This window comes from Leptonychotes weddellii, chromosome 6 (genome assembly GCF_054177405.1).
Source record: "Leptonychotes weddellii isolate Sample4059 chromosome 6, ASM5417740v2, whole genome shotgun sequence".
Classification (NCBI taxonomy): Eukaryota; Metazoa; Chordata; class Mammalia; order Carnivora; family Phocidae; genus Leptonychotes; species Leptonychotes weddellii.
The window spans coordinates 26,097,671-26,120,956 of record NC_138374.1 but is presented as its reverse complement, the minus strand read 5'-3'; the positions used below and the strand labels follow the sequence as shown (position 1 = coordinate 26,120,956).

At 40.8% G+C, this 23,286-nt stretch overlaps 2 protein-coding genes across 3 annotated transcripts in view; one reads left to right on the top strand and one right to left on the bottom strand.

Moving 5' to 3' along the window:
* Window positions 1–10,990, top strand: part of ENTPD7 (ectonucleoside triphosphate diphosphohydrolase 7) — a 41,172-nt gene extending 30,182 nt beyond the window's left edge. Inside the window, exons 11-13 of the mRNA XM_081823647.1 lie at window positions 1,967–2,052; window positions 3,073–3,234; window positions 4,889–10,990. Coding sequence (XP_081679773.1) covers window positions 1,967–2,052; window positions 3,073–3,234; window positions 4,889–5,120 — 480 coding nt within the window. The 3' untranslated portion in view covers window positions 5,121–10,990. The remainder of the gene's footprint in view (window positions 1–1,966; window positions 2,053–3,072; window positions 3,235–4,888) is intronic.
* Window positions 10,991–15,058: 4,068 nt separating this feature from the next.
* The window catches only part of COX15 (cytochrome c oxidase assembly factor COX15), a 14,182-nt gene continuing 5,954 nt past the window's right edge, over window positions 15,059–23,286 (bottom strand). For both annotated transcript variants that reach the window (XM_081823648.1, XM_081823649.1), the window contains exons 5-9: window positions 22,277–22,444; window positions 19,986–20,067; window positions 18,076–18,230; window positions 16,425–16,538; window positions 15,059–15,499 (exon numbers count right to left, since the gene is read on the bottom strand). In XM_081823648.1, coding sequence (XP_081679774.1) covers window positions 15,368–15,499; window positions 16,425–16,538; window positions 18,076–18,230; window positions 19,986–20,067; window positions 22,277–22,444 — 651 coding nt within the window. In that variant the 3' untranslated portion in view covers window positions 15,059–15,367. The remainder of the gene's footprint in view (window positions 15,500–16,424; window positions 16,539–18,075; window positions 18,231–19,985; window positions 20,068–22,276; window positions 22,445–23,286) is intronic.

Below are 23,286 nucleotides of genomic sequence, written 5' to 3'. Positions count from 1 at the left end.
GATGTATTTATTTTAGAGTGAGCAGGTAAGCAGGGGGAGGGGCAGATGGAGACTATAGCTCCTTTAATTTTTTTTTTAAGATTTTGTTTATTTGAGAGAGAGAGAGCGTGTGTGCACACACAGTTGGGGGAGGGGCAGTGGGGGGGGGAAGAGGGAGAGAATCTCAAGCAGACTCCACACTGAGCACAGAGCCGAGTGCGGGGCTCGATCCCACGACCCCGAGATCACAACCTGAGCCGAAACCAAGAGTGTGATATTCAGTGGCTGAGCCACCCAGGCGCCCAATCTCCTTCTTTAATTTAGATTCGTTTTTGAAGTTTTGCCTATCTTTCTGATCTCTTTTTTAGCACAGAAACTTATGGGAAGAATCTGTCCTTATATTTTTTATTCTTTCTGCTTTGTTACAGTTCTCTAGGGTTCTCTGGATAGAAGACTTGCAATTTAATAGTATCTGTGGGGTGCCTGGGTGGCAGTCAGTTAAGCATCTGACTCTTAGTTTGAGCTCAGGTCCTGATCTCAGGGTCATGAGATCAAGCCCCGAGTCAAGCTCTGTGCTCAGCACGGAGTCATGAGATTCTCTCTCCCTCTCCCTCTGCCCCTCCCACTTGTGCTCTCTCTCGAAATAAATAAATAAATCTTAAAAATATATATGTATCTGTAGTATGTGTAATATTCTGTTCCCTAAAGGCAGTCCCTAAGAAATATTGAGGGGGGAAAAAAAAAAAGAAATATTGAGGGGGCACCTGAGTGGCTCAGTTGGTTAAGCCTCTGCCTTCAGCTCAGGTCATGATCCCAGGGTCCTGGGATCAAGGCGCATATTGGACTCCCTGCTCAGTGGGGAGTCTGCTTGTCTCTCTCCCTCTGCCCCCCAAATGTGCTCTCTGTCTCTCAAATAAGTAAATAAAATCTTTAAAAAAAAAAGAGAAATATTGAGGAAAACCTGGTTTGTATTTGTTCTTCTCCAGCCTCCAGGAATACACTCATATTCCTTTTCCTTTCCAGCATCCAGGGCTCTCTAAATGTCCATGGCCCGCATCTTTCTCTCATTTTAAAACTTCTTCAGATTCTATTCCCTTGAACACCAAAGGGCTCAAGTTATTGCTTGCCCAAGTTGCTAGTGGCTTAATATGTTCTCTTTCCCAGGTAAAAGAGATAATTTTGTTCTCTCTTTTTTTTTACTTTGACTCAACTGTTACTTTCCCAGTTATACCTTCCCTAGCAACCATATCCGTAACTGCAGCCCTTCCCAATATTACCTGTTTCCCTTTCCTGTTTTAATTTTCCTGTGAGCATTTATGTCATCTAACACACTCTATATGTATGTGTATATGTACATAGGTATGTGCATGTTGTATGTATGCATGCATATATATGTATTTGGTTACTGTCTGTCTCTTACCACTAGAATGTGAGAGCTTCATGAGGACAGAAAGTTTTGTCTGTTTTGTTCACTGCTAAATCTCCCTGGCACCTAGAATAGCACCTGCCACAAAGTAGACATTCAAGAAATACAAGTTAACTGATCAAACCAAAAGGAATGATTCCTTTGGGGAGAACTACAACATTGAGACAGGCCAGTGGTATAATTTTGACCGTTCTGTACCAGCTACTTTACCTGCTCGTGTTAGTCTGACGTAGAGCAGAATGAGGCTCCCTTTGGCTTTGATGTTGCTCTTCCTGGTCCTAACCTTATCCCTGTCTGAAGCTGAAGAGGCTCAGGAGCCATGTTGGGCTGGCTTTGTATTGGACTTGAGGTGATGGGAATAAAAAGGAGACCCGCAGCAGCCTGCATCTGCATTTGACACTTGTGTTGCACGGTGTCCAGTGAATGAAGGGGGCGTTTCTGTTTTCCTTTGTCAACTAGTAGCCCATGAGTAACTTCAGACATGGAGCAGCTCTGACTGTAGGGAGGTTACAGGGTTTGGCTTTAATTTCACGTTGCAGCATTTCTGTGCACTTGTTCCAGGATTACTGTGGCATGGCCTGGTCAGTACTAACTCAGAGATTCAAGAATGGCCTCTTTTCATCACATGCAGATGAGCATCGACTCAAGTAAGTAGCTTCCTTTTCTCCCTTAGATTTGGCCTGAAAATGTAGATGGCATATTACAATGAGGGAGAGAGAGCAAGTAAGAGCACAGATGTGATTTTATGCTGAAGGAGAATTTGATTATTTTTGATTTTGGTTTTCTGAGCAATAGGGGCTAAAATAGTGAGCCTAGTTTAGCGAAGTCAACGAAAACCAGGGTCACCGCAAGGTTCTCTCTGAGTGGCTTGAAATCAAAAGTGGTGGGTTTTTTAAATTAAAATATGGAACATGCAGAAAGGTAGAAAGAAAAGTAACATAAACCTCACCCAGCCTCAAGAAATGCCAATATTTTGCCAGTTTGGTTTGTCAGTCCTCCCATTTTTGTAAACATTTGTAAAATATCTTAAACATAAACAAAAATAGAAGAGTATCATGAACTCCCGGATGCCTGTCACCCTGTTTCTCTACCAGTGGCTATCAGCTTCTGCCCAATCTTGTTGCATCCATTTTCCCACCCTTCTGCCCTCTTTACCGCAGCTGGGTTATTTTGAAGCAAATCCCAGACATCATGTAAGTAGACTTGTAGATACTTCAGCAGGCTCCTTGAAGATAAGGACTCAGAAAAAGAAAAAGGGGGCACCTGAGTGGCTCACTTGGTTGAGTGTCCGACTCTTGATCTTGGCTCAGGTTGTGATTTCAGGGTTGTGAGATTGAGCCCCATATCGGGCTCTGCACTGGGCATGGAGCCGGCTTGAGATTCTCTCTCTTCTTCTCCATCTGCCTCTCCTCTGCCCTCTCTCACTCTCTAAAAAAAAAGAAAAAGAAAAAGAAAACACAGTCACAATATCATTACTGCGAAAAGGCAGTCCTCACTTTTGTGGTAAACAAGATAAAGTAGGCTCAGGTTTGGCTCCACCTAGAGGCGAGGAAGGTGAAGTAGAGAGAGACCGGTCTTTTTTGACATCCAGTGGGAGTATATAGAAAACATTAGAATTCTCTTTTTTTCCTCCTTCTTCTTCAAAAAAATATTATTTTGTCACACAGATATCAGTGTTTTAAATCGGCTTGGATGTACCAAGTTCTTCATGAAGGATTCCACTTTCCCTATGACTACCCGCACCTGCAGACAGCCCAGCTGGTATATGACCGAGAGGTTCAGTGGACACTGGGAGCCATTCTGTATAAAACACGATTCTTACCACTCAGGTAAAGTGGACTGAACTGGCATCTTGAGATCAGAGGGCGTTGGTTGGTGTCTCAGAATAGGTTTCGTAAGTGACCTTTCTCCCTCAAAAAAGCATCCGAACTAACTCCCTTTATTACTACCCCATGAACTATTATTACTACCCAAGCATGTTGAAACAGAAAGAAGGTTGAGAATATAATCCGGTGTCTCTTCTTTAGCTTTGCAATCTCAGGAATTCAGTTTTATTTGTTTATCCGTAATAAATCAGTCTTTAGGATTGAGCTGTTACTTAACCAGTTCGGGACACCTGGGTGGCTCAGTCGGTTGAGCGGCTGCCTTCGGCTCAGGTCATGATCCCAGGGTCCTGGGATCGAGTCCCACATCGGGCTCCTTGCTCGGCGGGGAGCCTGCTTCTCCCTCTGCCTGCCTCTCCCCCTGCTTGTGTTCTGTCTCTCTGACAAATAAATAAATAAAATCTTAAAAAAAAAAAAAAAAAAGGATTGAGCTGTTACTTAACCAGTTCTAAGATACTGAGTGGTAAACTAAAATAAAACTAAAATGCCATTCTTCGGTTACTGTAGAAAACGTCGGACTAGAGAACTGGGGTAGCTGTGTGTATAGAGCAGTCTTTCCTAATGGCTAGAATCACTCTAGAGAGTATGTCATTGATTTAGAAGGCTTTTTGGTGGGCCAGAATCAGAACACAGCACATGAGATGCCCTTAGGGGGGTATTGTCATCAAGCTGTGATAGCCTGATGTCTTGCTCTATGTGCCATAAGATATTTGGGATAGTTTTAGGTTCTCTCTCCCCTGGATTGTTTCAGATAAACTAAAATGAATTTTTAATCTTTGTTGCCTGTTTCTCTAACCTCAGAAGGCAGGCAGCGGAGAGAGGTGAGAGAAGTGGGGAGATAGAGAGTATGCACTCCGGATGAAGGGCTGAGGACTGCCGTGCAGAAATGCTGTACCACCATCTGCCAGTTCTCATTTGTCAGGACAAGCCAGAAGTCCATATGTCATAGGCAGGCGTTCAGTTTGGAGATTCACATTTTAAGAAAACACTGCAGGTCAAACAAACAGAAATGGATCTGGTGTCTGGACCAAAGAGCGGCTTCATTCTATGCACGCAGGCTGCTGCACTTTGGCTTACAGGTCTCCTTACTTTTTTCCAGACTACAGTACTACTGACTAGGTGATAACTTTCTCTAGATATAGCCTAAATCCTCAGGAAGTACAGTCAATTTTTTTTTTCAAAGATTTGGATACACTCTGATGTCTTGATTGGATTTAGGGGCCACCCTATTCTTGTTAGTACCGTATTTACAGACTGGATGTATGTATTTACAGAATGGTATGGGGTCAGTGTTAAGACTAAGGTTATAGACGATCAGTCTTATCTTACTGTTCATTTTTTTGCCTTCTAATTTTGTCCCCAGATCCTGGAGGATGTAGGCCTGTGAGCCTCCCTCTGTAGGCCCTGGCAAAGAAAGTACAGGAGAAATCACATAGCGGCCCTCGGGCTGGAGACATTCTTTAGCTTTGCTTGCCCTGTGGAGCTGGTATCCTAGCATATTTGCATGAATAGAATAAATGAGATAACACTGCTGGCCTTTTAAATCATAACTGTTTCTCTTTGAAATTAACATGACTTTCCACCTTCCAACTCTTCCTAGGGATCTGCGGCAAGAAGGTGTTCGGCAGGCCCATGGTAGCTGGTTCCGCCTCTCCTTTGTCTACAACCACTATCTCTTCTTCGCCTGTATCCTGGTGGTGCTGCTGGCTATCATCCTGTACCTTCTGCGGCTACGCCGAATTCACCACCGACAAACTCGAACCTCGGCTCCACTGGACTTGCTGTGGATTGAGGAGGTGGTGCCCATGATTGGGGTACAGGTAGGGCCGTGAGGCCGGACAAGGACTTGGGAAGCTTGAATACCCCAGAGTTGCTGCCCACTGAGTTCCACCACTTTCTTGTACTGGCCTCAGATGCTGCTTTGCCTGACCTTGGGATCTTTGGCCTTGGAATTTCTACCTTAATATCTACTTTAATTCCTTTTCAATATCTAGGTCCTCTTCTCTGAGAGAAGCTGTAATTTAGTCTGTGAAGAACTAAATAATGAGAGTTTGGTGCTAACAAAGAGGACCAACCGTAGTCCAGTTGAAGCATGCTCCTACCCCTTTATCCGAAAGGTCTGGTGTGTTCCTGGCATCTAGATTTTTCTCCCCTTGCTAAAGCATGAAGTTTGGCATTGGGCAAACTGGAAGCCTGGTTATAACCAAACTGGAGCATCTGATAACAAAGCCGAAGACATTCCAGCAAGTGCAGCAGCCCCTTCTTTCTCTGTAACAGAGATATCATATATGTGGACATCCACACCCTTTAGTAGGGTTCCAAGATATTTGCATTTCAGTGGAACAGATATGAACTTCCAGACAAACAAAATAACATAGTTTCTTTGCTTACTTGACAAATAAGTCATTATGAGTGTGGTCCAAGATCCCTGACATAATGTTGCTGATGTTAATTAATTAGCATGTGATTTTAAAAGGTTAGAATCCCTTCTAAGTGAATGGTCAGTTGAAGACTTTGACAGTATCTTATGTAATACCTGGTATGACCAGGATAGAAAATGTTTCTGTGTCTATGTGCTTCACCAGCTGTTTGGGCATTAATTTTTCTTTTTGAGCCTTAAGTGTGTTTGTAGGATGGAGAAGCTGATGGGATTGGAGATCTGGATTTGTCTGGTTTTAAGTCACTGTCTCTAGGCCTATTTTTATGAACCCCTTTACAGGAAAACATAAAAAGAGTTCCTTTATTTCACTAAGATCAATACATAGTTTAATGCATAGTTTGGGAAGGGATATATTTGGGGTGTTTTTAAAGAAGGAAAGAACAGTATCAGGAGAGTGGGCAAAGGCAATAAAACCCAGGCTCTTATTTATTAATGTTTTCCCGAGAAATAGAAATTTTCTCAATTTGGCTCTTGGAATGTCTGAAAAGAAGCAAATTCTAAGCTTAGGAATACATAGGTAAATCTGTTAATAAGCCACCTGGCAACTTTCAGAACCTTTGTTAAGAGATTGCTCAGTCGTAGAGCGCATTTCCGTTAATGAGAGAGAAAAGCCCTATGATTACATTTCATCCACTGCCCTTCAGGAGCTCTGTTCCTCCCCTACATGTAGCCTTTAACTTGCACCTTCCCCCGTGGGATCTTCCTCATGCTTTATCCTTTCCTACATGTAGCGTTGAATGTCCCTCCCAAGAATATGCTCCCAGACTTGAAGTAGCTTTGTTTTCCTTTTTGTCACTTTATTTTTAGGGCTGACTTTAATGGGGAAAAAAGTAGAATTATTAAAACATAAATTCCATAGTGGGATCAGAAAGGAATTAAATGCTTCATAAAACAGAGAAAAATCAAGATCCTCCTAGAAATGAACAGATGAAAATAAGTATACTCACTCTTAGTTGGTAGGTGAAAAGATATGAGTCTTAAATTGTTTTCAAATTAGATAAAAATGATCTAGCAAAGGGTCTTATAGCTCCCTCTGGAAATATTTTTACTTTTCATTAGGGTTTTATGTCACAGCAATTTCCTTTAATCTTTAAGACTTCTAAATTGCCTTGGTTTTCTTTGACTTCTTACCTTTGTATCACTGTGAGTGAACCTTCGTCATATGAGTGCTGCTTATAAATAATGTCAGAATATGTTTTTTGCTAGCCAGTGCCTCCTCAGGTACTCTTTCTTTTTCCCTCACCTTGGTTTCCAAATACTATTTTTGGTTTTCTTGTGAGATCTGGTCAGTGATCTGGTCAAAAACTACCTAATTGGCTATTAGTGATCACATTCGTGTGCTCGAAATGAAGCTGAAGCAGGGAGGAGGTGGTGATGAATCCAGTTTGAAAGCTCTTATTAATGAAGTTGTTATTCTTCCTGGTTATAATAATGATAGCTGCCATTTGTTAAGCATTTACTGTGTACCATACACTCTTAAGAATTTTATGTATATTATTTAATCATGACAGCCTTTCAGATGGATATTACTTTTTTGTGTTCTTTTTATAATTGAGAAACTCAGGATATCCTATGCTTATCATTTTTTCAATGTAAATGTATTTCTTATTCTTAATTTATTTTAATTAGTTCTTGAGTTTTTGTTTAGTGTATTATATCCTGTTTATTATTTTAATATTATAGGATCTAGGCTTGTCTTTGTTACTATATGACTTTTCAGAGTTCCATGGTATAAATGTAAGAAGGACAAATTTTTATCATACTCCTCAGAAAAACTGAGTATTTGCTGTCGGTATTGGTTTCTGTGCTTCTTTCATTGCTCCCAGTTAACAGTTTTAAATGAAATCTCATTAGCTAGAGACAGGAGCCATTTATTCTTTGAAGGCCAATTACTTATATTGCTTTCTCATAATCGTCTTGCGAATGGACTCAATCTTGTCTTTAACCCTCTTTAAAGATTTTTTAAGATTTTTTAAAGATCTGTGTTTGTATTTCTGCATTTTCAGTGGTTTCCCTGTGAAGATAATTATGATTTCATTTAAATTCACATCCCAGCAGTTCCTTTGAATCTTACCAGCCAGTCTTCTTGATAATAGCAAAATGAATGTGAATGGTTTTAGTACTTTTATCATTAGCGAGACAGGCCACAAATGTCAAAATCAGAGTCAGTGGCTGATAGGATGTGATGCTTTATTAGTCTTACGATGGCACAACCCATCACTTTTCTCTGAATTCTTGTCACTAGGACGTAATGAAAATATGTATCGTACCCACGTATATGGCATTATGTTGATTTAAGTTGCATTTAACTCTAGGCAAAATCATGCCATCTTCATCTCTGTACATTAGCTCCTTGGATTGATTTTCCTTGGTGTAGGGAATTTAGTCACTTTCTAACAACCTTGTCTTAATCTTTCATGTTATCCAAAGCATTCTGCCTTCCCTCAGCCTGACAGCTTTTTTTTTTAACTTCAAAGGCCTTGGGCAGTGATTATTAAAATGTGGTTGATTGAGTCTGTCATGCACTTACTAAGCTAATCTTTTCAGGTATTAACATTTAGTATCACATCTATATTTGTTGTTGTATAGTTGACACAAAACATCGTATTAGCTTCAGGTGTACAACACAATGACTTGATATTTGTCTACACTACAAAATGATCACCACAATGAGTCTAGTTTCCCCCGTCACCATATAAAGTTAACTAACATGCAACTTGGTGTTATTGATTCTAGTCACCATGCTGAACATTACATCCCATGATATGACTTATTTATTTTATGACCCCCTTCTTTGTCTTGCCCACCCTCCCTGCTCCCCCGCTCTGGCAACCACCAGTCTGTTCTCTGCATCTATGAGTTTTGTTGTTTCTTCTTTTGTGTTTTAGATTCTACATGTAAGTGAAACCATATGGTATTTGTCTTTCTCTGACTTATTTCACTTAGCCATAATACCCACAGGGTCCATCCATGTCACAAATGGCAAGATTTCATTCTTTTTTATGGCTGAGGTAGTATTCCTTTGTGTGTGTGTGGAGGGGAGTTGTATACATCTTCTTTATCCACTCATCCATCAGTGGACACTTTGGTTGTTTCCTTATCTTGGCTATTGTGAGTAATGCTGCAGTGAACATGTGGGTGCATATACCTTTTTGAATTAGTGCTTTCATTTTCTTCAGATAAATACCTGGAAGTAGACTTGCTGGATCACATGGTAGTTCCATTTTTCGTTTTTTGAGGAACCTTCATAATACTGTTTTCCATTATGGCTGCACCAGTTTACATTCCCACCAATAGTGCACAGTAGTTCCCTTTTCTCTACATCCTCACCAACACTTGGTATTTCTTATCTTTTTGATAATCGCCATCCTGACAGATGCGAGATGATATAGCTCATGGTTTTGAGTTGCGTTTCTCTGGTAATTACTGATGCTGAGCATCTTTTCATGTACCTGTTGGCCATCTGTATGTCTTTGGAAAAATGTCTGTTCAGGTCCTCTGCCCATTTTTTAAATCAGAATGTGTTTTATTACTGAGTTATAGTTCTTTTTATAATTTGGGTATTAACCCCTTACCATATTTATGATTTGCAAGTATCTTCTCCCATTCAGTAGGTTGCCTTTTTATTTTGTTGATGGTTTCCTTTGCTGTACAGAAGCTTTTTAGTTTGATATAGTTTCATTTGTTTATTTTGGTGTTTATTGCCATTGATATTGGAGTCAGATCTAAGAAAATATAGCCAAGAGTGATGTCAGGAAACTTATTGCCTATGTTTTCTTCTAGGAGTTTTATGGCTTCTGGTCTCATATTCAAGTCTTTAATCCATTTTGAGTTAATTTTTGTGTATGGTGTAAGATAGTGGTCCAGTTTCATTCTTTCCCATATGGCTCTTCAGTTTTCCCAACACCATTCATTGAAGAGACTGTCCTTTCCCCACTGTGTATTCTTGCCTCCTTTGTTGTAAATTAATTGATCATAAATGCAAGGGTTTATTTCTGGGCTCTTTATTCTGTTCCATTGATCTATGTGTCTGTTTTTATGCCAGTACCAGACTGTTTTGATCACTATAGCTTTGTAATATAGTTTGAAATCAGGAGCATGATGCCTTCACATCCATATTTACATTTTTGAAATAAAATAACTTCTACTTCTCACTGGTATTATCTAAACAGATGCTCTCCCCACCCCTATTCCCATGCTTTTGTTTTGCTTTTCGTCAGGAGTGAAAGACAGGTGGGTGGTATGATTTAGGGGAAAGAACACTGGTGTCAGGAACAGCTGAGTTGGATTCTTGTCCTGGCTTTATCATTGACTAGCTCTGGTATTCCAGGCAAGTCACTTGCCCTCTCTGGTTCATTTCCCATCATAAAACTATAAATCTATAGACCAGATGCTCTGAGGCTAGTTCCAAAGGGACTAAAGGACTAACCATTGGCCTAAGGAACTAAAGGTGAGGGAGAACGGAGGGAAGTGATAGAGTTTCAGGAAGTGGATTTTGGTCTTTGGTTTAAAAGGCCAGGTTGCCCAAGGGAGCCAGAGGTCATCTCCTACTTTATCCATTGTCCCTGACATTATGACATTAAGGTTGATGGGAATGGAGTTTCCAACAGCAATCGTTCTATGTAAATTTCAGAAGATGAGATTTTTACAGCTGGGATTTTAGAGGTCTGTCTTCTGTTAACCCCCTTGGGTTTTATGGATGATGAAATTGAGGCCGAGAGCTGTGGTAATATGTGCAAAGTCACAGTGAGTGGCCTCCTGGATTCAGTTTTCTCTGTTCTCTGTACTACAGATACATACCTTTGACACCTGCAATGAAATTCTCATTGACAGAATCTTGGTGCAAGATGTGTATTTCAACAGAATCTATTCTTTATAATAGAGCTGACTGCAAGTAACCATGCCCAATCTTTATAACTGCTTCTGATCTTCATTTGTGATCGCTTTGCTCACATTTAGGAATAAAATATGAAAGAAATACTTTGTTAGAAATAGCACCAAGTTGTTACTACGTCAATTCTACCTGCCTATATTTGTTTTAATACTTTTAAACTTTAGATGTTTCTTTAAACAATTTGCTTAATTTTGTACAATTTTCTTAACCACAGCATCTAAGCAATTCATTTGATGGTTATAATTGAAATTATTTAAGGTGTAAATGCCTGTTAGATCTACCTCATTCATGAACTTGGCTGTAATTCTTGGGCAGTTCTCAGACTCCCTTACAGAAATAAAATGCTGTTTCTTTTTGCTGTCTTTAAACTTCTTTTCATACTCATTCAGTATCTATTTTCCCTGTGTGCTGTGGTATGTGATGTCACTTCATTTGGGATCAAGAATTAAGGTAGAAGTAGCCACAGATACTTCAGATTCTCCCAGATTAGCCTCTTAGGTCATACTTAGTTTCAGAGTCCGGCCACTAGGGCCACATGCTCGGTCAGACTTGCAAGGATTTGGTTGGTGTTAACAAAAAATACTTGTCAAAAAACAAGGACTCCTTTATTATATACTAATAGACTTCCCTTGTATTATTACGTAAGTGTTTTCCATTTACTCTAATTCATTATTTCCAGTTTGTCAGTGCCATTATTAGAGGGACAGAGAAGGTCAACATCTGTTGACCATTTTGTTTCTCTGGAAGTCTGAGCACTAAGAAAATCCTTTTATTTGTAAAATTGAGTCATTACTCATACTTTAAGGGCTTTTTAAAGTGTATTCAGTCGTGGCCTGCCATTTTTAGAAAACCCAAAGTTGAAAAACCTTTCTAAGTCAAGGATGTTTATAGCCATGCATGTATGGTTTCAGGCAAGCCTGAGGACACGTCTGCTCCTGAGCCTCTCCTTTTAAGTAGTGCTGCTCACAGCGCCCCCTGGTGGCCTACCACTCTGCTTCTCCAGTATTTAGGTAGCCCTGATGCTTCCTGAGGAGCCCGTCCTGCAGAGGACGTGCCCGAGTTTGGCCTGTTAAAATTGCTAGTGGTGAAGGCTCTGTACCTTATTAGCTTCACAAATCTTTCCCTGCATAAGGATCCCAGACAAATACTCTGATTTTTGGTATTGCCGTCATTATGTTGTGTTTGAAATTCTCACTCCACAATTCCTCTTTTGTGGGAGCCCTGAAGTGTATGCCTTGTCTCCTCCATTACTTCAGCCTTCAACAATGAACTCCACAGTGTTGAGAGGCACCTATCATGACCCACAGCCAGACACTCCCTTCTTGCTTTAAAAAACCAAAGGCTGCCTATATTGCATCACTTCGGGGGGTTGCTAAGACTGTAGGTTTTTCTAATGCTTCACATTAAATAATTTTGCTCAATAGTTGTCAAAGTTCTGTTAAGTACTGTTAAATCAGTGTTGAACAAAAGTGCAATGCATATTAGAGGGAGATGCATTGTCCCTTATGCAGGGACACGGCATATGTGTTACATAGGCTGATACATAACCCGCCATTCGTTCCAGAACTGGAAGGAATGCTGCAGAGCAACTGGTCATCCAAATGTCATGATCATCACTTTAGGCAGTAGCTAATCAATACCTCTTCTACAATGGACAACATTTGTCAGTGCAAGTTAAAGACAAAAAATTCTGGACTGATAAGAAAGCCAGGTGTTTTAATTTCCTTTGATGTTTTAAAAACAACTGACAGAGTTATTGGCAAGACTTTTGAAAATATTAAGGGAAATTCATTTAATCTTCTAGGGATATGATGACTTATTTTGAAGGAAGTGTCTGGGACCTCAATCTGTAACTGTCCATTTTCCATTCATTCATGCAGTATTTGGTATATGTCTAAGCTGGGAATAATGCAAACATAAAAATAATTCAGATAATCTCCGTTCACCAAGAGCTCATAGATAGGCACAATACAGTTATATAGCTAAATGCAACCAGAATCTGTTTGTCCAAACTTACTCATCTGTAATAAAAGAAAAATGAAGTAAAACATCTGGAACTTGAACTTGTTCTTTGCCACTTTGTTGGAGGGAACTGTAGAAGCACTAGCATATGGCTTTTGGGGTTGGGTCAGACTGCTCTCTGGTGACTCAATTATTAACTAAGGACAACCTCAGTTTGGGGATCATGAGATGATGGATAGGAACCTGCCCCAGTGACCAGTTTCCTTTCTTTAAAGAATTCTATCTAGAAGAGGTGATAACCCATGAGCACACTAATAGGATCAGATTAAATGAGATGGGGGTGGGTAGAAATTTGGAGGGGATGGCAATAAGCTGGTCAAAACTTTCTAAGGTGGCTAGGCTGTAAAGGCCTAGGCCAGTGGTGCCCAATTGCCTGCACACTGAAATGACCTGGGGAACTTAAAATACGTCTATTACTGCTTCCAGACATCATGATTTAATTGGTCTTGGGTGAGGCTTGGGTTTTAAGATTTTCAAAAATGTTAATGTGAAAAAAGTTAGAAGCTACTTCTAACAATAGCATAAGCCCCGGGGTCTGGGATTTTTTAAAAAAATCAAAGACAAACTACTTCTGTTTTGCTAAGAACCACTTGAGCATAGTAACTATAGGTCACAATGAAACTCACAGAATATTGGAGTTGAAAGGGAACTGAGATCATCTAATTGAGATTGTAGATGGGCAAACCTTAGGCCATTTATGGCTCTCAGATGTGTTCAGCCTGCGTCATGTTCTAAAAAACCTGAAATTAGTTGCCAACTGTTGAGAGCTTTCACATAAAAATCTAGATGTTTTGTTTCTTTAAAAAATCAGATCTGACAACTCTGGAACTATACAGCTGCAACAGGCCAGAGTTCAGCAATGGTTTAACCCCTTAGCTGGGACACCTGCTCTCCACTTTGTCACTGTCTTCACCACAGCCTAGTGGGTGTTTGTTTTGATCCAACTCTTGCCTTCTACAAAACGAAAAACCAGCTTTCTGCATTTCTTTTTTTTTTTTTTTTAATATGGTAGTCACCATACATCATTAGTTTTTGATGTGGTGATCCACGATTCATTGTTTTCGTATAACACCCAGTCTAAGCCAAGCAGAGAAAGTCAATTATCATATGGTTTCACTTATTTGTGGAACATAAGGAATAGCATGGAGGACATTGGGAGAAGGAAGGGAAAAATGAAGGCGGCGGACATCAGAGGGAGAGATGAACCATGAGAGACTATCAACTCTGAGAAACAAAAACTGAGGTTTTTAGAGGGGAAGGGGGTAGGGGGATGGGTTTCTGCATTTCTTTTTACCCATTGCTCCCAGCTCTGCAGCATAAGGAAGCTCCTTCTGCATGAGAGGACTTCAACTTCTGAAGGGCAGGAATCTTGCTCTCTCCAAATGTTCCCCTCCAGCTAAATACCCCTAGTTCCTTCAGGTATTCCCTGTGGGGTATAGGGTTCTGGACTCCTCACCATCCTGGTCCCTTCCTCTGGATACATACTTAGTGGTCAATGTCCTCCTTAAATGTGGTACCAATGATGAAACACAGCACTTGCACTGAGGTATTCTGAGTGTGGCTGTGATACTTCCATTGATGAAATCGGAAACACCACTAATTTTTTATTTATCAGTGTTATCACATTATTGGTGCATGTTGAGCCTGTGGCCAACTGAAATCCCTGTCTGTTTTATATGAAATGATATGCCAGGTTTCTCCACCTCAAACTTATACAACCTATTTAATTAAAATGAAGATGTTACATTTATAATGTTTAATTTCATCTTGCGGGTGCCACTCTGGAACTGTTTTGAGTTGTGACTGTCATCTATATTATATTAGTGTTGGGTTGTTCCATTCTCAAATCTGATCTTTGTGATGCCTTCATCCAAATCCCCAAGTTAAAAAATAAAGTTGAGTAAGACCAAAATTACAACAATTCATTAAACAAAAATTTGTTTACGTATCTGAGTAGGTGTCCATGTACTACCTATACTGTCAAGGCGTACTTTAATTATCCATGAGGCTGTTGGGAAACCCTTGCAGGAACTGATTATCTATCTATACCATTCACCTGACCTAGCGACGTAACAGCACAATCAAAAGAAGAACTAGGTTAGTGCTTGATGAGTCAAAGTGGGTTACCAGTGATTTTCTCCTTTTCTAAGTACTCACAAGCCATCTTGCTACATGCAGACAGTAAGCTTGTCTTTATGCCCTTTCCCCATTGTGAAAATCAGGACGCCAGAAGACACTACTTCCTGCTGAAGGCTCTCTGGCTACTTTAGGGTGTGTGCCAGTCCTTCCCTTTGAATCTTCACTTGATGTAAGTGAAGGTGAGATCATAAAGAATTTCTACTTAGGCAGAATTTAGGACTCAGGAGGTCAAGGAAACAAGAGATGATGCATGTAGAATCAAGAGCTTGCCAACATTAAGAAATCTGAGACAGTTTATTAAGAAGCAACAAATGCAGACATTTCTTTCTCTACATTAAACATGATTTTCAATGACAGAACCAAATGTACAAATATTTAAAAAAGGATTCTTTAGTTAAACATACTTAATGACACTCCTGATCCAGTGACTTTGTCAAAAACAGACAAAGAATTTTAAATAACTTGACCAATTTGGAAACCACTTGGTATGCCAAGGTCATCCTTTTAGAAGACTCCCAAGTTCTTGTGCTCTCTGATGAGCTCTCAAAAGCACTTTCACTCCTAGGAAGCTGATCCTCTGAGAATTATTTTGGGACTCTTCGGAGTTCACTCATGAGCCAAAGGGCAACACTGAGCAGAGCCAGGGAGCCCGACTGGTGAGTGGCAGCCAAAGGAGTTGGAACGTACATCAGCAGAGTGCTAATGCCTAAGCCCACCTGTTACAGAGGAAAGAACGCAGTCAAAAAAGCAGGAACCACAAATTCAGAACTGAAATGACTGGGCATGGATAACCAGATACATAAACCTCCACATTCTCCCATCAAAGCATTAAAAATATGTATTTTAAAATTTTCAGAAGTAAATATACTCGCAGCAGAGGAAATTCAAACAAAATAGATAAACCTAAAATTCTCTTTAATTATCCTTCATCCTAGCCCAACTACCCTCCGCAAAGACACTTTCTATACACTTGTACTTTTGTATCTATGTTTATAGAGAAACATACTTTTGTGCTTTTAAAAATGGGATTGTTCTGTCACTTTTTTTTTCACTTAATATATATCTTGAGATATTATTTTTAACTGCTACACAGTATTACACAGTACATGTGTACCATAGTTGTTTATTCAGGTTGTTTCCAGTTTTTTTTACTATCACAGCAATTGTATCATGAATTACTTTGTACACAGTGTGCCTTAGAATATTTCTAGGGCAGGCACTAAGAAGTCAGTTTGTTGGATCAAAGGATTATATATTTAACATTTTAAAAGCTATTGCCAAACTGCCCTCTGAAAAAAATTATACCCACTCATGCTCTCACCAAGAATATATGAAGGTATCCATTTTCCTAAGCCCATGCCAATACCTGATTATCTTTTAAAAAAACTTTCCCCCCAATCTGACAGGCACAAAATGGCATGCACTGTTTTAATTTGCTCCTCTGATAATGAGTGAGGCTAAAGAGCTTTTCATATTTATTGGCCATTCACTGTTCCTCTTGTGAGAACTTGTGTATACTGATATCCTCATTTTATTTTCCGATTATTCTTCATTAAGATAAAATCTTAAATAAAATTAATAATACATAAAATTTATTAGGATATATAAAGATATAATCAATATTACAAATATTGAAACTACCTGTGTATATGCCAAAGCTAGCAGAGTCGCTGCGGCCATCTTGGTCCTTCGAGGAAGGGGCATTCTCCGGGAGAGGAAATAGAGCACTGTCACAGCTGTAACTGAAGTGATTCCCTGCAGGGAGGAAGGCATCTCCTCGAGTGCCAGGAAGAAATGTTCCACCCTCCTGGTTTCTGCTCATCTGATACCTCTCTCCTCTAGAACCAGTGAGTAACCACGAAGGCTTCTTGTCCCAGACACGGAGAGCCGTCTGTGGCTCCTCTATGATTACCCCTCAGCCTCCTCCAGCTCCTCTGCTTGCCACTTAAATGCTTGTGTCCCCCGGGGCTCTACCTGCGGTTTCTGCACCTATTGCCGGCTCTTCTCACGTGGGTGCACCACCCCCGCCAGGTGCGGCCCTCACGTTTTAAATCACTCTTTGCATCCTAATGCCTCATTTTACCTCCTCTCTAATCCTGCAGCTCTAAAGCAGGGCTGACCCCAGCACGTGAGGGTTATTATTTTCCTGGGCTGTCAGTAGAGGAGGTAGTGGTCCCGGCAGCTCGTGCTGAGAACAACCTAAAGTCTAATTTCCGTTTCCCCCCCACTGGCAATAGGATCTCCTCGCCCCACTTCCATGATGTCAAGGAGATTGTTTTCCTATCATTTTCTGCCTCTATTTCACTTTTCCTTTTCAGAGCTGTCCATGATGACAATTTCAACCAGACTTTACTTGTTACAAAATGTGGTTGGTGGAGGGGCCTAAGCCCCCACAAGGTAACTGGCCCAAGCGCCCGTGTTGCCTTTGGGGATCTGAGGCCTCTGGATGGACCTGTCTTGGGCGTGCTTCAATCATCTCACACCCAACACACCTCAATCTGATGACATCCTCCGTCTCCAGCCCAACACTCATTTCAATAGTCCCATATCCGGGTGAGTCTTAAGCATGCCACAGAACAAACTTTGGGATCTTCTTCACCTTCATTCCTATAGCCAACCTTCTACTCCTTAGAGCCTCTCTGTGACCCACCATTCTCTTCAAGTCCTGCTCCTCCATGCAGCCTAGAGCCCCACCACTCTCACCTGCATTACTGCAGTGGCCCCTCTGCTTCCTGCTGGCCTCCTTGCTGTGTCTTTCCCTGCTCCACTGCATCATGCCCAGGCTACCAAGCCAATCGTAACATGACCCCGGCAGGTCCTTAATAAACATCAGCTTAAATAAGATGAGAAATACTGACTGATCATATAAATCATAATTGATTTATGATGCTCTTAGCTCCCTGGGGTTTTGGGTCAGCTCTGACAATTATGTGTTCAGCAACCACTGTCCGTGCCCCCTCTTCTGTACTCAGCCTCATTTCCACTAAAATGACTCTCCTATGTGTGTGCAGGATTGAGGGAAGTTATCCTTTGCCAGATGGTAAAAGGCACATTTGAACTTCAAGAAGACAGCAGTATCCCGAAAGCCAGAATTTGGCTAGAACGGGTGTGGGTGATTAGGACAAAAACATCTCATCAGAGAACTGGTGCTAAATTTCTTTGAAAAAGCAAAGGAAGTCTAGTGCCCACTCTGCTCTACCCTCTCTCGGTGCTGCCTTCAGTGCTTCAGACGCCCCAAAGCCTGTGAGAGGCTCTCTGTGCTCAGCAGCCGGTAACCACCAGCCAGACTTACCAGAATCCGGTGATCAAACTGCACCATGGTGGGATTCTCAAAAACATTCCTCAGGATGGGGGAGAAGGTAAAGAGATCCTCTGGGATCCAAGATTCTCCCATCTTTGGGAAAGAGTTGTAAACAAGCCCAGCATCCAGTCCTGCCACAAAAGCCCCTATATTCCAAGGAAAATGGTATTTATTAAAATGAGGTAGAAAAGAGCTCAAATACTAGTTCTTTTTTTTTTTTTAAGATTTTATTCATCCACTTGACAGAGAGATAGAGAGCACACAAGTAGGCAGAGCTGCAGTCAGAGTGAGAGGGAGAAGCAGGCTCCCCGCTGAGCAGGGATCCTGACGCAGGGCTCGATCCCAGGACCCCAAGGATCATGACCTGAGCCGAAGGCAGACGCTCCACGGACTGAGCCACCCAGGCGTCCCTCAAATACTAGTTCTGACATAGAAAAAGTCTATTATCCCAGAGTTAGACAAAAGGAATAGTCAGAGAATAAAAAGATCTACAGGAGGGGTTCTCAGAGAATATACATCATCATCACCATGGGAACTTAAAAAGAAAAAAAAACCACCACAACACAAGTGCATCCTCACCTTCTCCCACCCCAAGATTCTGGCATTTCTCCCATAAAGGAGTGAACTAGAAGCTCTAGAACAAGGCACATTGGATGGAAACATTCCCTTAGTGATTTTGATGCCCTCCTTATCCCACTATGAACTCGATCTATTCTGGAAATGTTCTTCCCCCAGATATCTGCATAATTTACTCCTTCATTTCCTCAGGTCTCCACTCACCTTATCAAAGAGATCTCCCCAATGGTCCTGTGTAAGACAGCACTTCCCCAAACCCACCTTTATCCCCTTATCCTGCTTTATTTTTTCCACAGCACTGAACACCATCTGCCATATGTTTTCATTGTTTATTATCTGTCTTCCCCAAGTGCTCAAAAAAATGTTTGTTGAGTGAACACAGAAGTGAAAAAATTTATAAACTAAATCCTGGATAAACACATAAAGTATCCACGAGTTAATGGATGACTGATCCATTATTTATGAGCAAATACGACTCAGGGATGTTTAGATCACATTCCTTGTTTATATAAATAGCATTTATAAAGTCAAAATTCATGTTCTTCCACCAAAAAGGGGGGGGAGGTGAATCACTGGTTTGATGATTTTCTTTAGAGCAGTGCTACTCAACAAGACTTTCCGTGCTGATGGAAATGTTCTCTGTCTGCCAGCCAACACAATAGCTGCTAGCCACATGTGGCTACTGAGTACTTGAAATGTGGCTAGTGTGACTGAGGAACTAAATTTTAAATCTTATTTAATTTTAATTAAGCTTAAATAGTCACATGAGGCTAGTGATTAATGTATTGGATGGTACAGTTCTCGAGTGAGAGAGGTAGGGTAGAGGTGTGATTTAAAGAATGAAAAAGTCCTGTGTCAGTCCCTTTGCCCCAATGAGCTCATCTTAGACCATCTTTGAGGAAAGGACTTTTCTCTGATTTGCACCTAGCCTCTGCTACGTGCCAGGTACTGTTCTAAGCACTTCACATGTATCACTCATACTATTACCATCATCCCCATTTTACAAATGAGGTCACTGAGGCCCAGGAGGTTATACAGCTTGCCCAAGGTCAGAGAGTTCATAGGTGGTAAAGCCAGGATTTGAACCTAGGCAGTCTGGATCCCGATAAATGTTCAATAATTGTGTTCAAACGACTGGAAAGCAGAGTTTTTGGAAGGGAGGAAGGAATAGAAAACAGAGAATGAAGACAGTGGGTATGAGAGAGGCAGATGTGATAGGGAAATATGAAGGTGCAGGAGGAAAGGACAAAGTGTTTGGCAAGAGAACCCCCCCCTCCGCCTGAGGGTGGAACAAAACTAAACACGCTAGACGAGAAGAGTCCTACCTGAGAGAGCAGTAAGGAACACAAGGCCTGCTGTTCCGTGAGCACATCGTCTCAACCACAGGAGCTGACGAGTTTCAGGCAACTAAAGAAGAAAAGAAAACCATTCAGATACACTGTACTGCAGGAACTAAGGGAGGCAGCAAAGATCTCCAAGGCCAAACCCAAGTAACAATCAGATCTTTTCTGACCCTCTAAATGGGTTAAGCACTCCCAGCAGATATTCTGGTCTAACATGCATCACATTTTACAACATTTATATATTTACTGTCCGTCTTCCCTGCTTTCCTGTAAGTCTTGTGAAGGCAGGAACTGCCATCTGTCTTGCTTAGTGAAGTAATCCTAGCCCAGTGCTTAGTATGTAAGTACTCAACACATACCTGTTCAATAATGATTTGCATCATTCAAGGGAAAAATGCTTCACCATGGTTGAAAGGATGTGGCTTAAGATACAGGACTAGATTTTCATGTCGTTTGTGATATTTTGTGTTTAGCAAATATAGTCAGAATCAAAACTGTATAAAATCCCTAAAGTAGAGGGGCGCCTGGTTGGCACAGTCGGTTAAGCGTCCAACTCTTGGTTTTGGCTCAGGTAGTAATCTCAGGTCGTGAGATCAAGCCCTGCGTTGGGCTCCATGCTCAGCCCAGAGCCTGTTTGAGGCTCTCTGTCTCCCTCCGCCCTTCCCCGCTGTGCATACTCTCTCTCTCAAATAAATAAATCTTAAAAAATCACTAAGGTAGGGATTCTTGCATTTAGTGTCTTGGTAAGATAAAAATTTTATTTTTACTATAGCCAACTTCTGATACTAATCAGTGAATCAACAAATATTTATTAAGAATTTTATAAACAGATTACCATAAAGATACAAAGGAGTTAATCACAGTGCTGCCCTTAAATGGTCTATAATCTAGTATATGAAGAGTGAGGTATCATCACTAAGATATCATAGGACTGTATATCAGTGCTGTCCAACAGAACTTTCTGTGATGATGGAAATGTTCTATTATCTGCACTGGCCAATACGTGGCTAATGAGGACCTGAAATGAGGCCACAGCACCTGAAAACTAAATAAAAACTTAATTTTATTTAAACTTTAAGTAAACAGCTTTTTAAAAGTACGCTTAATTTTATTTAATTTTAATTAAAATTTAAATAGCCACATGTGACTAGTAGATACTGTGTTGGACAGACTAGCACTACATGTTTGACTATCATCTCAAATCCCTTCTGCAATTGGTGGAATATAAATAAATAAAAAGAGAAAAACCGTTGATAATTAAAAAGTCATCGGCAACCTTTCAGAGCACCATTTCCCGTAGAGAGTGTTTAGGAGTGTGTGGGTATTTGTGCAGGCATGTGGGTGAACGCTTGGGTGCGTATGTACAGAGGTGGATGGGTGGGAGTGCCAGATGACAAGAATTAAAAAGAAAGAGTGGTTATCAGCAAGTACAGTTACAGCTGTAGGCAATTCAGAGAACAAGAATTATTCCGATGTAGACTGTCTACTATACCAATGTTTCGACCCCATCTGGCTTCCCTGTGGGGATGACTGCCAAATCCACAACTCCTTTCCTTATTGGAATTGAGGCTACTGATTCCAAGTACCTATCGGATAATTCTACTTAAAAGTCCTACTGTCATCTCAAACTTCATTCCATCAACAGGTTACCCAAGTCAACCATGACTTTAATACCTAAAATAATACTCATTTTTAGAAAAACTAGTATTTTCCTTTAATCAGCATAAAGGGAAATACTTTCAGGCAAGATCACTAAGATCACAAGATCAGACTTGTCAGACGTGATGATGGTAGGTCCCCATCTAAAGAACAAACAACTCTCATGGCTCTTGTTTACCATCAAAGGTCCAGCAACAGCTCTCATTCTGGCCTTCCTCACCTCGCCATCCACCATCCCTCTGGGAGTCAGAAATGGTTGGGATTGCTCTTGCTGCAACCCCTTCCCACCATTCCTGAAATTTGTGTTTTCACTTTTCCCAACAGGCAATGCTGATAGAGTATTTGGCTCCTGTACTAATTTTCCTTTGAATGAGTTGCTCCAGCTCAAAAGAATAATGGCACATTTTACTTTGCAGTTCCAAAGCTTTCCAGAGTCTCAAAGTTCAATGTTTCTGTCATCTTTGGTTTTATCTAATTTCTGGTAAACTGGTAGGTGTAACTAAGGGAATGTGTGTGCATTTTGATTTATAATTTCCCATTAGAAACAGAATTTCTGTTCCTTTGACCCTGTCAGCATCCGTGCAGATACACTAACAATACAGACTGACTTTTACCTTGTGCTGAGGGAGCAGCAGTGAGAGTGAAGTCCACACGCTGGCACAATAAAGAACAAGGGCTGATCCCAGGTGGGCAGCGAGGCGGTACTGACTGACCCGAGGGATGTCATGGGAGTCTGGTTTTTCTTCTAATCCACTTTTCACCATATACCATCCCAACAGACCCTGGAACCAAAAACAGAAGAGGCAGATAAAACAAGGCTGGATCTGTCCATTCAACTGTACTATGTGAGAAAGTGAGTTGTCAATTATCAGGAGTACTCCCCACTGGGCCTCTCCTTTCCATACCTTCCCATATCCCCAGTATCCCAGGAGTCATACCCTACCCACATTTTCAAATATAGCACCATAAATGCTTAACTGCTGTTTAGATTAACATTTTATTAAAGTATAAGCCAAATGTAGAAAAGTGCACAGAAGCTTATCAACAGGCAAGCCTTAAAAATACTTGATATAATTTAACATTATGTAAAATGAAATATAAGTGAAATATAAGAATAAAAGAGAGTTTTTTCTATAAAAACTAGATTGTTTTGGAAAAGCTTTGATAAAGATAACTGCTTAAAAACAATTATTGTCAAGTTAGTAGGAACAGACAATTATAAAAGTCCTTGGGTGGAGGGGAATCATAAAAATCTGTAAGGCTTTGCTGGCAGATGGCTTTGCAAATGGCTAAGTTCCCGCTGCTCTTTAAGGAAAATGAAATGAAATGATAGTTTATGGGGATGCAAGAGATCTAAAGTTAAACTCCAATCAGAGAACTCAAAAAACAGGCCTTAGTTCTTCATTAAAAAAAAAAAAAGTAATCAGGGCGCCTGGGTGGCTCAGTTGGTTAAGCGACTGCCTTCGGCTCAGGTCATGATCCCAGGGTCCTGGGATCGAGTCCCACATCGGGCTCCCTGCTCGGCAGGAAGCCTGCTTCTCCCTCTCCCACTCCCCCTGCTTGTGTTCCTGCTCTCGCTGTCTCTGTCTCTGTCAAATAAATAAATAAAATCTTTAAAAAAAAA